The sequence below is a fragment of the Prorops nasuta genome, unplaced genomic scaffold, assembly GCF_024137725.1.
Source record: "Prorops nasuta isolate Cenicafe-Biocafe unplaced genomic scaffold, Cenicafe_Pnas_1.2 PNAS00002, whole genome shotgun sequence".
Classification (NCBI taxonomy): Eukaryota; Metazoa; Arthropoda; class Insecta; order Hymenoptera; family Bethylidae; genus Prorops; species Prorops nasuta.
Genome location: NW_027116799.1, coordinates 6,348,886 through 6,367,049, shown reverse-complemented (window position 1 = coordinate 6,367,049; position 18,164 = coordinate 6,348,886). Strand labels below are relative to the sequence as shown.

The window sequence follows — 18,164 nt, the reverse complement described above, 5'->3', positions numbered from 1 at the left end:
GACGCGGGGAGAAATTTCTGCGTGATTTTCGTGCGGGAAATGAATAAACGGTGGAACACGAGAGGAGAAATTAGATTAAATCGTTGAAGGAGTCAATACGGGGTTTAAAGGGCGGGGGATTCTTTGCGGTTGGTACGGTATAAAGGGACCGTAGCCCGCGGCAGGCAAAACGTCTCTAATTAATTCCAATTACGGCCGCTCCCAGCCCCGAAGATCCGTGCCTACTATCTATTACGGCTCATCCTTTCTGCTCCTTCTTCTTCCTCCTCCTCTTCTTCTTTCTTCTTCTTTATCCTTCCTCAGCACCGCCACTGCACGCAACGCTTATTTCTGCGAGGCCCACTCCGACTCGAGGAAAAGAAACGCTCCACGACGAAAACACACAAACGAAAGACGGTAATTGGCGGAGAGGCTCTTCCTTATCGACCGATCGAACCTTAAGGCGATCGCGAAGCTCGCTCGGTCGGTAACTGTCCTAAAAATTTTGTTTACGCGCTTCTCACCGCAAGATTCTACCAGAATTTTCCTCTCGATTGATTTACGCCTGGCCATCGCTCATCCAAGGCCCCTACACACACACGCGCAAACACACGGAGATTTACGAGGTTTCTCTCGAACTCTGCGCCAAAACTTTACCGACCGAGCGATATTTTCGCAACCGAAAGTTCGCCTCACAATTGGAGCCCGCGAGGCTCGCTTAATCGCTCGTTGACTTTACGAGCTTTTAATGATAAATAAATCTTACCTGCCGATTATAGCTCGGAGCGAGTAAATCGGTGTAAATCGATTGGCGTACGCGGTTCGCTCTTGGGATAAGAAAAGAGGAGGGACGATGGATAGGATAAGAGGAAAAAAGAGAGGAAAGTGTACATAATTGTTTTCTCCTTTATCCCATCTCCAAAGCGATCAGCGTATATACGGTGCAACATCAACGTCTTCGTGGCAGATTTAAATCTCCGGATGTAATCGGGTACCTTTCAAACCGGAAGTCGAGCGCTGCTCCTCTGTGCATGCGAAAAGTTTCCAGTTCCCTCTCTCTCTCTCTCTCTCTCTCTCTCAATTTCGGCTGTACGAACGTGATACAATTCAATTATCTGGACTCGGAATACTATCTATAATTGCAGCTGGCTCTCTACGCGAGATAAACCCAATGGGGAGAGAACTACGAGAATGGATCTCAGCGATTTGCAATATAATTAGACTGGTTTCAATTTCAGCCGGGGCAAACTTTCGGCAGAGCCGATTTATTCCGGAAACGGAAAAGGAGGAAAATCGCTTCCAAAGTTTGCAGTCGCGAGTCGCAAAACGACGTTTCTATTGTCTTTTCGTCCTTTACCCTTCTCCCCCTCCCCCCTCTTCTCACTTTTCTCCCTCGTGTCCCCCTTATGCTTCATCCCCTCACTTTTCTATCCGAAAACTCGGGTCGTCGCAAAGTTTCGACGATCCTCGAGCCTTCACCCCAACGGAAACACATTGCCCACTGACTTTTAACGTCGAATTAACACTACCCCCACCCCTCGATGAATATCGAAGCACTCACAAACATACATCACCCTCGTTCTCGTACTTTAATCGAGCCGATTAATTAGGGGAGCTAGGGTGAAATGCATTTTTTTTTTCATGATTCTTTTTGCAATTTTATTTATTTATTTGCAATATCCATGGTATTTCAATGTATATATATATATATATATATATATATATATATATATGTATGGCTAGTGAGTTTTATTAGGAGGTGGAAAAAAGTTTTATATAAATTTTTAGCGGAATTTCGCGTGCTTGCAGCGACCAGTGGGGCTGCTGAAAACATTCCGCGATCCTTTCGAAAATTCGCAATCGATTATTGCACTTTCCAACAGGTTTAACCCGGGCAAATATTATTCCATTCCTGTCTGTATCGAGCCAATTAAACTTTTGCACCGACTAATTTTGTTTTTCACTGTGTTCCATGACGGTGTGGGACCGTAGTTATATTTTCAAGATTAATAACGCCACTAGTTCGCACACGTGTAAATAGACGAACGAGGTGATTAGCGCGTTTCAAGAGAATTCTGTGATTGGTTGAAATTTGTGGAAATATGAAAGTTGCTTTTTCCGAGAATTCAAAGTTTTCGACATGATTTTCTGTAATGTGGCTCGCAATCTAAAAGGGTTGATGAGAGAAATCCTAGAGAAGAATAGAACACTGTTTAAAAAACATGCCATTTATGAAGATTTCAAAAATTGAAGTTAATTTATTTCTCTTGGAATTTGTCTCAAAAAAATTTGAGAGGAAAAATACGAGTGTGTTTTTCCTAAAGATCCAAGAACTTGAAGACTATATTTTCTCGATAAATTTAATTCGAAATCTAAAAGGGATGATGAGAGAAATCCTAGAGAAAAAATTGTAACAAAATGCAAGGAACTTGCCTTTTAAAAAGATTCAAAAATGTGGAGATAATTTTTTGTTCGAATTTCTCTGAAAATTCGGAAGGGTTGGAGAGAAATTGCAGTGGGGGCAGAGAGCGGTGTGTTATGGGCACGCAGAAGGGGCGTAGGTATCCCGCGGTGGTACCCGGGGCACGGCGTGCTCTGTTATTAGGCGATATACCAAAATTGGCGGGGAACCTCCTCCCCCTCCCTTTGCTCCGGAGGGCACGCTAATTCGCGCGGCTTTTAAGCCTTTCCGCTCCTCGACTCCCGGTAGGACCCCCTCTGGCAACTCCTGCACAGATTCCTGCCACACTATACCTATATATATATATATATATAGTATATATACAAAACTCTACTATGAGTTTTTGGCCAAGGGCGTTCACAAACACAAACAAATATACCGAACGCAGCAAGGAAATTACATTGCTTAGAATCCTCCGAGAGCTGACCGATTAACGATACCCTCACGAAAAATCTAACGGCCGACCTCGAAGAGGCCGACCGAAAGTTTACTCCGCAAAACTCGACTGCAACATTTCCGAGCTGTCGCTCGTTACCAAAAAATTTATGTATTATTATGCGAGTGGTTATCCCACGTCTCCTCCTGCGTGTGGGAAATTGCTCCCGGGAGATAAAATGAGTATACTCGACGCGAGACGCAAATTCCTTTGCGAGAATATTGAAAAATACCCGATGACTGCCGAGACTCTTATTGGGAAACTTGGGATTTGGCCATGGGAATGAGTATAAATCTCAATTGCGGGTAACGAGCAAAGAGCGATTAAGGGGATCGTAAAATGGTTAACGCGAAGATTAGAGATCGCCTTAAGGTAAGAAAAATATCAATAGTGTGGATGGAACGAGCGAAGGAAAATTAATGTACTTTTAATTTTGCTCGTATTCCATGAAAGCCGAGGCTAAATTACAGATTATTACTGATTACCGACCGAGCCACTTAAGGATCCCCTTAATTCCCCAGTTGGAAATCCTAGCACTGGAGGTTCCTCCATCTATCATCTCGTTTTCATCGAGCCTCTCCCTCCGCATACTTACCTATTAAGCATGCTGTAATATACGCAGCTGTTTTACCTCAGCTTTTACTCAATCATCCTCGTAATTTCATCAAATCCACCATCGCCACTTTGGATCGGTCGATAAAGAAGCGAGGCCTTTGAAATCTTGCGAGACTCATTTTTGGATCTTTCTGTACATAAAAAGTATAGGATATTTTCACTGTTATATACATTGAGATAATAAAATGAGGAAATTTGTGTGTAAAACAAAATTTGTCTGCATGGTTTCTGTGCACTTTTGATCAGACTATACAGCGTGGACGATTATTTTGAGCAACGGTACCTTTTAGCGTCACGCGAGTGTTCTGCGAGTAAAATCGTAAATAAGGCGCTAATGCCGGAAAGGGTCGAGCTTATCCGGCCTGGTTATCTGGTGTTTTGCGATTCTTCCTATGCTCGGGACTGGTTTGACGACGATGGAAAAGCAGCGGGTATCGGTGGCGAGAAATGGCCCCTAAGTATCGCATAGCTGCCACGACAACTCCGTTCCTACCCGGTAGAACCTTAATAACTCCCGGCTTGGCCGGCTTTTCTTGCACGTCGCGATCTTCGAAGGAAAACGAGAGTTCTCCCTCGACAATTTTTTCCCATCTTTATAATTCATCGGCCATTTTCTTTCCACACTTCAAACTCGAACAATTTCATCCTGCCTTCTATAAAATATACGAGTCTTTCGGTTCATCCTAAAATTACTCTTTTCACTTCTTTTTTAAAGTATTGTAAAAACAATTGAACGTAACATTCCGAATCACGCGTATTGTCAATTTCTCTCGAGAGATTATCCAGTGCACTTCTTAGCTTATCTTAAATAGCTAATTAATTTTATTCGCGCATCATCCGTAATACGGGTAATTCCATTAAGATAAAAAAAAAGAGTTTTCTCTCGAGAATTTTTTTTATCTTTAAAGTAAATCAGCAATTTTTTTTATACTCCTAATTTAAACAATTTCATCCTGTTGTGTTGAAAAATATACGTGTTTTTGTTCGTTAAAAAATTACTCTTTTTAATTCTTTCTCAAGGTATTTAAAAAATTAATTCAACGCGAAAAACTGAATTTAATCACGCGTATTGTTCATTTCTCTCGAGAGATTTTCCAGCGAATTTCTTAGTTTATCTTAAACAGCTAATTAATTTTATTCGCGCATCACTCGTACACGTCCAATTCCATTAAGATAAATCTCGTCGAATTAAAAGCGCTGTTTATTATTGTTTATTTAAACATCCCTGCAGCAAGGTTGGGTTATCTCGATTTGCGACACGTTCCAGTTTTACTTTCCTGGAGGATCCACCAGCACTGTGTATCTAGCACCGCGGGATATCCATAAATAATATGCTAATTCAATTGGAGATCCAGACAAATGCCAGCACTTGCAAAATGCAACTGTGCAATCTGCTGGAATCTGGTTCTGCGGGTAAAACATGTTCATCTCGTACTTCTGTATTATTCGAAAAAAATCATCAACACACGCGTGATAAATTATGGATTTAATATGCCAAGAAAAATAATGGTGGGGATAGCATTTTTTGTGGAGAAAAACGTTGAAAATGCTATCGTTTGATTTTGATAATTCTGTATCAATCTCGGATTTTTTTTATCTTAATTATTCTAATTAAGATAACTCTGATTAAGTTTTGATTCGAAACTGAGACTCTCAATAATAAAACTATAGCATAAAAAATATTTTCTGCATATGTATAAAACAGTGTTGAAGACAATCTTTAGACTCGATTCTCCGTCAGTTCGATATAAGTTTACATCAATCTACTATATATTTGTATCAATCTTAATTACGACGTTATCTCATATACTTCCGAAGCCTCGATTCGTAATCGAGTCTCTCAACAACGAGACTAATAAAAAATTTTAAACAGATTGAAATAGCATGCGTATATTTTGTGTATATATATATATATATATATATATGTGAAGATTGGAGAGAATCAGAAGCCGATCGGTACTTTCCACGAAATTCTTGCAGGTTCGGACCCGGTAATTTCTTCCTGACACCAATTACGGCCACCTTGGTTAACCGTGCCTAAGGCTAAAAATAAGAGAGAGAAAGAGAGAGAGAGAGAGAGAGATCGAGAAAAGGGAGGAAGAGGAGCGGCCCCGATTGTTCGCGCAGGCATTCATTCGAGTTATGAGTTCGCGGGGCTCGTCATCGTCCAACGGAATTAATGAAAAAGAAAGGAAGAAAACTGAGAAAAAAAAGAAACCTCCGGCGCAAACCGCGCGCGAATCCCACTTGGTCGACCGCCCGTTCTATCGTTACCAACGCCCGAGATAATCGACGAAAATTGGTACACACTGAAATGAGCCGCTGCGTTTATCCATAATTATCATCGCTGTATACATCCTTGTAAAAATCCGTGCCGAGAGGAGCTTGCAAACTCGCGAAACGAAGCTTTTTCTCTCGACGAAAAAAACCGGATAAAGGAGGGCAAAGGGTCTTAATTTCGTAGATCACTGAGGAACGATCGCTTCTCTCTTTCAAGAGAGAGAGAGAGATAGAGAGAGTATCGGTTGCGCGCACTGGCCTCTGCAATGCTACGACGATCTTTCATCGGGAGCCAGGCGTATCATTAGCACTGACATCTCGGGCTCGCGCGCAATTACGCACCTTACTAACATAAGTAAAGATCCGGCAGGATCATTGGCCGGGATAATGCGATCCTGACGATCCCCGCTAGGGAATGTTGCACCCCCGAGGGCACCTATCGTATGCAACTTTTTGCCACGAAACTGTCGATCGCGAGAGACGAGTAGTTAAATGTGCGAGAGAGAGAGAGACTTCTCGCTGCTGGCTTTCCGATTCTCACGACAAACCGAGTGGCCCTTTGCTGAGGGGGGGGGGGGTGGTAGCGCGCTGGAGGCAGCGATGCCTAAATAAACGGTTGGCCGTGCATGAAAAATTAAAGAAGAAACGTTCGAGGACTTTGCAAAAAGAGATCGAGGCGTATTAGAGGGTGATAAAGCGCGGGGATGAAAGGGGAAAATCTGGGATGCTGAGTATAAGAGTGGGGGGGGGGGGGGGGGAGCTGCGAGTAAGAAAGATCGTTGGGCGCACGCAAGCTAAAGATGATTACCCGCCTCCAGGACCTATCCGGGTCCAGTGGCCCCCCGGGCTAGTCAGACCATTTCTCCCTCTTCGTCCCCTCCTCCCCTCCTCTTGCTCCTTAGAAGCCACGCACTTTTATTACTTCAACCTTCGCTCTTGTTTTCAGCTCTGCGGTACCTTCCTTTGCAAGAATCCTGTCCCTTGCACGATACTCGATCAAGCATTCCTCGCTCCAATCTTTTTCCCTCGCTTAATCCCCCTCCCCTCTTTCTACAGATGTATATATATGTATATGTATATATATATATATATATATATATATATGCACATCGCGCTCCACCAGTTCGCGTTCAACAATCCTCCGTGAAGCATCGGAGAACGGTGTGGCGAATTTTGACGCGGAAATTGGTCGGGGAGCGAGGGGGGGGGGGGGGGAGGAAATGAGACTACGCTTTTCAAAGGGGAATTATCGATGAGGCAATTTTTCTTTTTGGACCCGCGAAAAAGAATGATAAGAGTAGCCGGGGAAAGGGATGGAACGGGCCGAGAGAATAATAGGGATGAAAGAGAAAAATTCATATAACGAGGATAAGTGGCTCTCGTGGACAATTTTTGTACCGCCTATTTTTCCTTTTCTCGTAATTTTCTCGATTTTCTTGGCATCCCACGTTTACCCGGGACCTCGAGGAGCGCCACGGGGAGCAAGAAATTAAAACAATGTCGTTGGAATGGCAAAGAGGGGCTGGAGGAAAACTCTCCTAAGGTCTGGAAAACGAGAGGGCGTAGAAGAGAGAGAGCCAGAGTGAGAGAGAAGCGTTTAAAAATAATGAAACGAGCGTGTGTGCGGCCTGCAGAGAAGAACTGCGGAGCAAAATCGAGAGAGAGAGAGGAGAGATATGGAGAGGTACCGAAGCCGGTTAAGAAGTTGAAGTACTGTTTAACCGAGTCAAGGGGAGTCAAGGGCTACGAAAATTAATGGCTGCAGGATACAAAACTGACGAGGTTCCTACGGGCAATAATTAAAGAGAGAAAATGAACGGAGAGAGAAAACTCCTTGAATCCCCGCTGCACGCGTGAATATCGCTTTTTAATATACTAAAATTAATCAGAATTCGACGCTGCCCTAGTTATATTCAATAAACTCTATATAAATTAATTATACACTCGCCAACGAGAATTATTATTATTATTCAACTGAAACGACTCGTTTTTCACACCAATAAAGCAATAATAAACTAGAAACGTCTTATTAGAAATTATCACTTTTTTCCAACAGACTTTTTTCCAGCATTGCTTCATTTGCGGTAGGAGAAAGTGTTTCCGGATAATTGATAGTTATGGCTAGTTGATCATAGTCGAGTTCCTCCTCCGGAATGACTGTCTTGTATCGCGTTTAACCTTCAAGGGTACTCGACATAGTTCCATAAGCGTTTTTTAAGTGGCAGCCAAGACAATAAGAGGCAGCGGAGCGATAAAGCGACCGAGGCTCGCCGAACCGCGACTTTCGCCACGGGAAATCATAGATCAACTGCGTCATTTTATTTGGATCTATATATATATATACCTCGAGAGGACTGCGAAGGTTCGAGAAAATTGGCTCGACCCGCGTGTCGCGTGGCGATTTGAAAATTCGCAGACTCCTCGAAGCCTGAATAAAATTGGCCTTGCGTTATTTTACGGACCTCGCTCGGCTCCCCCTCGTTTCGCATATGGATCCTCCCGGTTGCTCCCGGTGGCTCCCCGTAATTCCGCGACTCCGAGCTTGCGATAGGGACACGCCACGACCTAGATAAACTTTGCCTCGCGTTGTTTTACGAGGCACCTCGTTGTTTTACACGACTCCTCGTTATTGCCGAGCTGGAGGACCTTGGGAAAAAGTGATAAACGGTCTCCGACGGGGGCCTAAGCCACGACAACGCATCTCGAGTAACTCGCTACCGTAAACATCAAGCTGCAGTCGTTTCGATGAACGATTATAACCAGCAAAATCCATCAGTCTCATTTTTCATCCCAGCCGTAGCCTCGCTCCGACTCATTTTCAACCTCTGCTCGAGCACTCGCACACACGGCCATCTTCTTGCACGAGCATGACTCTAGTCGCGTGATACGTTCTCCAGATATAAATGTGCCTGCGAAGATTGCTATTCCGTACTTGTAGAACTGTACGTTTACTGTAAACCAGGATGAACGACATGTCGCATGAGAGATAAGGCCTCTTAAGGACCGGCTACCGTCATCATTCCTCTAAAATAAAAACAGAAAAAAAAACTATCAATTTGCCTCGTCCCTTTTATAATCGCTAATTCCTATACTGTGAATTTTAACGCCTCGCTTCGATGATTACCTTATAAGAGTTAAGTGTGCTGCGCGTGTTATATTGCACAGTGTATGGAGATAAAAATAAACGCGCGCGAAGAGTTTGGCTTGGTGTTGGTATATATATACAAAGATGGAAGTTTGTTGCCGAGGAAGAACCACGAGGAGAGTCGACAACTGGAGGAATTGGTATTCGCCGCTAGGTATGAGTTAGGGACATCGGTATGTGGCCATAATACCTTTTGTATTCCGATGTGACACGCCTGCGTCACGTTTGCGTCTTCGGCGACGGCGACGCCGGCGTCGACGGGGCACGGGAGAACGAACCATGCGCGTGCACGTGCGTGAGTCTATGGTAGCTATTGCGAAGACGAGTGTCGCGTGGAAGGAAAGCAAATATACGCTCGTGAGACATGTTTACACGGTGAAACCGACTAAAATGATGAAAGCGTTGTCACGTGGAGAGAAGCGATATTCGTTTTGATGAAAGCATTAGGTATCAAGAATGTTGAAGAAATGTTTAGCGCTGTGCCACGGGAGAGAAAGAGACGAGAGATTGAGGGGACCGTATGTACACGTTTGAGAATACATTATGTAAGCAAAAGGTGAAAAAAGGCCCCTCGGAGTACCCCCACTTGCACTGTTTGTATCGAGTATTCCCACTCTCTCGCGTCCTCCGTGCCCCCCGGTACCACCGCCGGAACCTCCTGCCCCCCGGGTGTCCCTGGGAGCATCAGGGCATAGACCCCCGCTCCGTTATATGTACGCGTACACGTCCGACAATACCAAACCGTCCTGCTCGTACACCCAAAGCTCTCCCGACAGGGAAAAAAACCCTGAAAACAATGCAACCAGCCCCGACCGAGGAGAAAAACTCTGGCGTGGCGAGAGAATGAACGATGGCTCGATCAAGTGCCGGAAAAAATCAACAATTGTCACGGCGTTTCTATTTTCATCGCGCGCTGAACCCTCCGGCTCTTTCTTTCTATTCCATTCTCCGATCGCTAAACTGCCATCCGACTTCTTCCAAGTATCCCCTCTCCTCGTTCATTTGTATATAAACACGCCGTTGCTCTGCCGATCCACTCGACCCACCGCTTTCTTCGCCTAATCCAATGTTTTGGTTTTTTTCTTCGTTCTCTATACACGTATAATATTCACTCGTCTCGTTGCTCCGTCGTTCGCTCGCCAGTTACGCGGGACACCGTGTTTTTGTCAACACGCTTTTTGCCCCGGAGAGGGTCGAGCAGCTCTCGCTGATTTTCCCGGAAATTATCCAAGATTGTTTTCAATCGCAGAGACCCGAAGGCTTTATGATCACGGCGATTCCTGACGGCAGATTGAATTTCGACCGGCAATCGGAGGGGGAGGCAATAGAATGCAATTTATTCCGTGGAATACGCTTAATTTTATTCCGCGTCTCGTTTGGGATTCAGCAGGAATCCCAAGTAATCTCCGAAATTGGCGATGCACGGAAGCTACGCGAGGGCCACGTACGAGGAATGCATCGGATCCCCGGGACGTCAGAGACCACTGGCTACCAGTGCTTTCCCGTTGGAGAGATCAAGGATTATTTTTTTTACTCCACCACCACCACCCCCCCCCCCCCCTCTCCCTTTATGCTCTCTAGGAACGCATCGACCTAAGAAGAACGAGATCGATCGAAGATGATTCAATGGCGGCGCAATTGGAGAACGGAAGAAATCTCAGGCTGAAAATTGAACAAAAATAGTGTGGGAGTTTTAAAGAGCAGGGGGGGGGAGGAGGGGTAATGGAGGCGGAGGATGAAAAATATATAAGGGTGGGACGATAAAATTAGATGAAGGAAATTTGAGGAGGCGAGGAAAGTACGGAGCAGGCGTTGATGGAATATACAAGAAAGCGTGTGTGGGCCATAGTCGAAGGGGCTTTAACTCTCGAGTATTTTCGAAAAAGCTTCGATCTCTCCGTGCCGGGCACAAAGATTACGGAGATTTAAGAGGACTCGCGGGAGTAACCGGTCGGGCAGTAAACCTTTAACCATCGCCGTTGGCCATTTCTTCCTCTTCTCTCTCAACATTCTTTCTCCGCCTGTTTCCTTTCTGTCTCTCGCCTGGCAGAAACCTCCTCCGTTGTTTCAAGATCCTCTCGAGTCGTAACGCTCTGTTCCGGTTTCAGGATCGGGCCCCCAACAGTATATATCTGCAAGAGATCTCGCGCAAACCACACCTTGCCAACTAACAACGTCAACTATTCCCTCTACTTCTACCTTCCAATTAATGCTGCGCTGCACCCCTAACATTCTTCCTCGCACCCCACACGATTCCTCCGGAACTACGAAGCGGGACCAATTTCTATGAGGTCGCAGGAAGGTTCGTTGGAACCGGTGATACGTGCATTTGGATAATTATTCTGTTTATATTGAAGAGTATATATATATGTATAATAAAACCCAAGTCGTCCTTGGTTTCTTATCAGCCACGGTGTATAATTAGACGGGAGAGAATCTCGATGGAGGAACCGAGAAACGGATAGAGTTGTAAGGGTCTGCGGGCACGTTCCTCCAGCGGATAGACGGATCACGCTGGACACATGGTTGCCGGGAGACTCGAGGGTTCCGGGACCGATACCAGAACATCTTCCCCCAAGAACCCGGCCATCAACGCTGGTGTCTTTCGCGAACCCAAGCCTGATCTTGTCAAGGGATTCGGTTGGTTTCTTTCAAAGAACTCAATTTACCCTTTAATCCTATACCAACCCGTCATTATCGATAGAGTCATCAACGTGCTACAATGTTCTTAGCTTTTTCAAGGATGACAAAACGTTGTATATATATATATATATATATATATAGGTGACTCGATGCGTTGGTACAAAGTATTGTACGTAAAAATAATAACAAAAGACTCGGATGATTCATGGGAAGGGGAGGAGGAAGATGGTAAAATGATGAATCAGGGATGACTTTGTGAGTGGATGGAAGTTGGTTGAGAAGGTGCGAGTCGTTTCTAAAGGGTAAAAGTGCAGGTGCAACGGGAGGATAGATGCCGGGAGCAGATAGGTTCGCGGCACCCACAATAAATTTCACGCTACGATCCAGATACACCCGCCGTGGGGGCCGGTCTCTTCGCTTCTCCTTTCGAATCCGTTGACCCCGCGATCCTCCCCACGCAATTCCTCCTCCGACTAAACCCACACATCATCCGCCAAAATCGCTCCCCCCTCCGGAGAACTCGTTAACAACCGAGAATCGACGAGGCTAGCTTATAGGCACGAAAATTTGTCAATCTTTGATGATTCGTTCAGCGGAACACTGCGTAGAATGCGTTTTCGATTCATTTAAGGAACTCGCGAAGAGTGCTCGTGGTTCTTATGTTGATGTAGCTCAGGTAGTTTTGTAGAAAGAAAATCTTCAGTTGTTAATATTTCGTCGATCACATAGAAAATGGTAGATCGCATTTTTCATAAAAATTCTTCAAGTTCTCAAAATTTATCACGACTAAAGCTAAAAGGCCAAAAATGAGTGCTGGACGTCACTTTGTTGAATTACTTTGAGTTCTTACAAAAACCACAAAAATACACCATTTTTACCGATTCGTCGATCGCATAGAAGAGAGTAGATGGCGTTTTTGGGGAAAATTCGTCAAGTTGGCAAGATTTGTCAGAAGGAGAGTTAAAAGGCTGAAAGTGAGTGCTCGGTGTCGCTATGTTGATTTAGCTTGGAATCGAGCGGTGCTGGGGCTCTCGTCTCGAGCCGGCTGACTGAGATTGAAATCGGTGGTTTCCGGTTCTCAGTGCTCACAAGCGAACCGTGACGCTCGTTTGTTTCCCTCGGGGTAGACTAACGGAGCCCGCGATGCGTGTTTTCGTGCCCGATCGTTTGTACCTTCTTCGGAATATAAGGTGCTCGCTCGCTCGGCTTACCAGAAATACGTCGTTTAGCTTTGGAATCGACAAGAAAACTCGCACGGAAGGCTGTCCCCTCGATGAGTTTCCCCATAATTAGGCAGCTTCTTGCGGCTGGAGAACGGAAACGTATATATATATATATATATATATACGTGTGTAACGCGGTAACAATGCAAGAGAGCGCGATAAAAATGATGATCGTCTTGCGTAAGAAGAAGCAGCGAGTCAATTATTTTCCCTTCGATGTGTGGGAAAATTGATATTAATCTAAATGATGATCCATAGGGATATAACCGTTACGGGGAATGAACTGCTGCTCCTACGGGATATGCACTATGCAAATGAGGTGAAAAAATTGCGATTGTCGTCGTGTTGTTGACTGAACATTTAAGCTCGACCTGTTTGCAGCGTCCTGGCCAATGACGCGTGTGGATTCAGATTTAAATCGCTCCTCCACGCTCCGCTGGCCATCGCGAACCCACGCAACGCGTTCTCGATAAATATCTCTCAACTGGTAATTCCCTTTTGTTTGTGTTTGCGTCTGTGTAAGTGTATTTCTTTATCCGTTGACGCGTGACGAGTCATCGATAGGACAATGTCGGAATGATTCGCGAGTGCCCCAGCGGAATTCCAATGTGAATCTCGATCGGAAATATTCTGTAAAAATTATAGACATTTTTTTAATTGGTTCTTATTAATTTAAGATGAATGGAATAATGACAGAGGATGATTCCTTAGTGTACTCGAGTAGAATTTGAATATAAATGTCCGTAAAGAATATTTTACAAAAATTGTAGAAAATTTTTGTAATTAATTTTTATTAATTTATCATAAATAGGACAATGACAGAATGATTTACTAATTTTCATACATAATTGGAATTTGAATATAAATCTCTCTCAGAAACATAATACAAAAATTATAGAAAATTTTTATAATTAATTCTGATTAATTTAACATGTAACTTTTCTGATCGCAGTGCTCGAATCTTGGCCAGGAACTACTGGACAGGGTCTTCAGGCACCTGAATCTGGTGGAAACTGCCTATTTTGGACTGAGATACTTGGACCACGAGAATCAAACGGTAATAATTTAATAAGAATTTAATCTATTTTATCTATAGTGGATGAGATGATTCGAGAAGTGGAAGGTTCATGTAAAGTACGCGTCTTTGGGTTGTAGTACAAGTTTATATCAGTTAGCCAAGTTGGCCGATCGTTAGCGAGATTCCCGTTATTAAGAATTCATAAAACGATGCCTGGAGGGTGTCCCTCTCGTGTCTTGGCCCCCGGGCACCTATGGATAGGATTATTATCTACGGGAAATGTCGAGCTGCTGCAATTTCCGGTTCGCGCGATCCTCCATCTCAGCTCCAGTCACGCCCGGTTATCAGGGATTAATTAATTTCAAGTAATACGTTCCTATAATTTAAAACGAACGCTTCGCGATACAAGAAAAATCTACTGGTAACCTGTTAACCGATTAATTTATACAAACCTTCGATCCACTTTTTTAACACAATATTCCTTATGGATGTATATATATATATATATATATAAAACTAATGATTAACGTTTTGAAATTTTTATCATGCTGAAAATAAACCTTCTATATTTTTCTAGCAATGGCTGGATCCAAGCAAGAAAATCGGCAAGCAGTTGAAAATTCAAAAGGGGGACCCGAACGCCGATGTGAGGACATTGTACTTTGGGGTGAAGTTCTACGCTGCTGATCCTTGCAAATTAATCGAGGAGATCACTAGGTAAGAATTATTTAAAAATTCTATATGAAAATCTCGTGTATATAATTAAATATAATAGTTTGAATAAAAAAACAATTTTATATTCATTTTGTCAATAATTCCAAACTGATAAAACTATCGAGAGATGTATTGTTTTCGTTATCGCGAAACTGCGAGTGGCTCGTTGGGATTGCAAAATAAATTTCGTAATCTTTCAATCAGCCTTGGTGTTAATAGCGAAGAATACTACGGTGTAACGTATGTACATAGTATATCGTTTGTAGCCCCCCCCCCCCTCCTCTTTCTCTATCCAAGAGGAATGAGAAACAGACACGAGTCCACACACGTGCACATGGGAAATGTATACAAGTGTATAAAAGACACGTTGCAATAGTCACAGACACTGGATTCTTGTCTCGTTATCCTAATGAGTCAGCCTTAAAATTCTCGATGCACACGCTACGAAATCTTTTTATCCTTACGGCTCCTCTACAAGAAACCCACTGGAATTTCAAATTTATTCACCTTAATTATGCTAAATTCATTGGACCAATTGTGCCGATCCCCCCTCTTGACACCTGACTTTAAAAATGACTGAATAATTTCCAGCTATCCTGTTTTCTCCTCTATATTAATTTTACTTTAATTTTCTCTTTGCTTCATTTTTCTCCTTTAATCCCTCCGTTCCTCAATTTAGATTTTAAATATGATCGAAGTTCCTTCTTAATATCTCGCATCTCGTATAATATTTCTGCCGGAGAGGATCATTTTTCTATTCGCGATAAGAAATTTCACGGTCCCAGCGAACGGACAGGGGTGAGTTCGAGTCGAGATGAAAATAAAAAATACGTTTACTCAAAACTCTCATTAGGAATGCGAAAAGCGAACGAGACATTTGGGAGGGACAAGGAAATACGGAGAACTGAATAATAAGGCGAGAAACTCCACATCCTAAGTCATTCATCCGTCCACGAGATATCTTCTTCCGTTCCATTTATATGCGTGGTGAATAAACTTCCAAATTATTCTTCTTGTTTTTCCCCTCTCTTACTCGTTTCGAGGCCTTATTCGCTCGATCTTACGCGATATCCAGAAATTTATCTGCAAATTTACCAAATTTTCATAAGAATTTTTTAAATTATTACTTCAAGGCCAAAAACATGATTTTTCACCAAACTCCTAAATTGAAAACAGACGATTAAATTTAATCGAATATAATCAGAGACACGGACAGTTATAATAATAATAACGGAAATTGGTGCATTTCGACAGAAATTTGATTTGCGTGAATTTTCGGGGCAAGGATCGGAAGGCGTTTGACGACGAAGGATATTCGCGCAGTGTTCGATCCTTATTCTTGGGTGAGAAATCACCTAAATATACGATTGGGTTGGTACGGTCGTTTAGCGAGGGGTTCAAGGAAAATTGAGAGCTTGTCACCGATAAACCAGACCGATTGATTTCTTGTCCCTTGAGGGAGCGCGTCTTCGTGAGGTTCCTGCGGGATCCCTTTCATCTCCTCCAATCGTCGATATCCATGGGATTCATAAAAGTCAGCCTTTTTAAGCTTCGCCACTCGCTCGAGATAAAGCAGAATTTTCCTTCGGGCCATTTTCCCTCGTCTTGGATATTGATCACTCGCGCGTTGCACGATCTACGAACGCCGAGCTTCATATCTCAATTTTTTCTTCGCTCTTCCGCAAAATTCCATATTTCTTTCGCCTCCACTTCGGGAGACCTCCCCCCCCCTCCCCCTCCTCTCTTATACTCCCTAGCATAAAGAAGCTCCTATTTTTCCATCCAACCATCGCACCGGTAGATATATACTGTTTCTTTCCCTCTCCTCTAACCATTATTATTATTATTGTTATTACTCAGCACTCTCAATTGACTGGTTCAATTCACAGCTCGAACGACTCACCACCAGTTCCTTCCTCCGAGTCTCTTCCCGTTCGTTCGGAGCCGGCTAATCGCGTCGAACGCCTCGCTCGCGGCAAATTTAATGACCCCAACGAGCATAATGGAACCGTACGATGCACAGTCATTGGAAAAAATTATAACTCCATCCCCACCGATCCACGCGAAAAACCGACCTTTCCCGCCATTTTCAAGGATTTCTTCGGATTCAAAAGTGCCCGAGTGCTTATTACGGAGAGCCAATCAGAAATTTACCGGTTCCCGAGTCCTCGAAGGTTCGGACAAACGTAAGTGGGCCAATTTAACGCGGCTGAACAATTTTTCCATCGATTTCGGATTAGTTGGAGGCATTATCGACGGTTGGTAATGAGCAGGTTGGAGGGGGGGGGGGGTAAGAATAGGGGTGAGGGTTGCCGCAGTAGCCGGATGCTGTTAGGAACGCAGAAACTCGCTGCTATAATAAGCTGGAAGTGGCATTCTGATGAGGAGCGTACGTATATATATATATATATATATATATATATACGGACGTCCATCGATTGCTTATTCCCAGAATAAAAGATGGACGCATTAGCATATAGATTGACTTGGTTTCTAGACGCGCCATTTTTTTCACCTCTCCCTCTCATCCAGCTCGACTCATTCGCTACAGTCGTTTAGCGACTATCGCTATTTTCTCTCTGCAATCGACCATTCGCGTCGTCACCGAGTACCAACGACGCGAAACTTTCGCAAAGTCCTGAAGGACCCACTTAGCCGAAGACGGCGGCCGAAGCAAAGCGGAAAATCCGGAAACGCCCGAAATTACCATAAGCAGATTCAAAAGTTTATTCGGCTACTCTTCGAGTTGTACCCGAGGAGAGAACGGCGACGAGAGATTGTGGCGGTAAGTCATCGGTACAATGGTGTGGAATTATAGCAAAGTTTAAGACAGACGTCGACTTTCAGTCGGGGAGGGGGGATGAGAAATTCAATCGGAAAATACTGACGAGCGTAATTCGAGAAGCTCGTTGAAAACGGGGAATTGAATGATATATGCTAAGGAGGAATACGTTCTTTCGATGTAGGTACTATATATATAAGGCTTCTTCTTTTTTGCAAGTGGGTATAAAATTTGGAATCTGGATGGCTAGAAAAATTGGTGGATGAGTTGGTTGGAGGGGGGAGGGGGGAGAAGATGGTCTATAATTTACATTTTCGGTGGGATAATTGGTGCGCGGGGCTTAATTGCTAGGGTCCCGGGGTCGAAGTCGGTGCCTCGGGGCAAACACGGGATAATCTATAGAGGAGAGTTGGAAGTTACTTGTTGGGAGCAAGGAGGAGCCTCTCCAACAACGCTGAGCCACCCCTGGAGGGGGTGGGTGGTTTCTGTTTCGATTACAGAGGCCCGATACTCCCGTCTGGCAGCCACCGGTTCGGTAAAGCCCACATTAGACGGACAGCATCAAGACATTAAGCTCCGAGAGACCGAAGGTATTTACGATCTCGACCTGTGCCGCCAACCCGCTCTCGAAACAATTTCGCAAATTGCATTCACACCGATCCCAAACAAAATATCCGATCCAGGACCATTCCGCAATGACTCATCCCCAACAATCTTCCGAGAAGCTTCAACCTTGCCAGCGAAATCCTATAACCCTTCGATGCTCCTCGATTTAACGTCACGCGTGATAAAGAATGGAGTCCTTAAAATATTTCCCTTCAACACTGTTAAAATAGGGTAATAAGTGTTCCGGAGATTAAATTTTAAT

General features: G+C 43.9%; 1 protein-coding gene across 1 annotated transcript in view; it reads left to right on the top strand.

Annotated features, from left to right (window-relative positions):
- LOC136778184 (band 4.1-like protein 4) overlaps positions 1–18,164 on the top strand; it is a 51,412-nt gene that overhangs the window by 15,972 nt on the left and 17,276 nt on the right. Inside the window, exons 4-5 of the mRNA XM_066734808.1 lie at positions 13,735–13,839; positions 14,378–14,517. Coding sequence (XP_066590905.1) covers positions 13,735–13,839; positions 14,378–14,517 — 245 coding nt within the window. The remainder of the gene's footprint in view (positions 1–13,734; positions 13,840–14,377; positions 14,518–18,164) is intronic.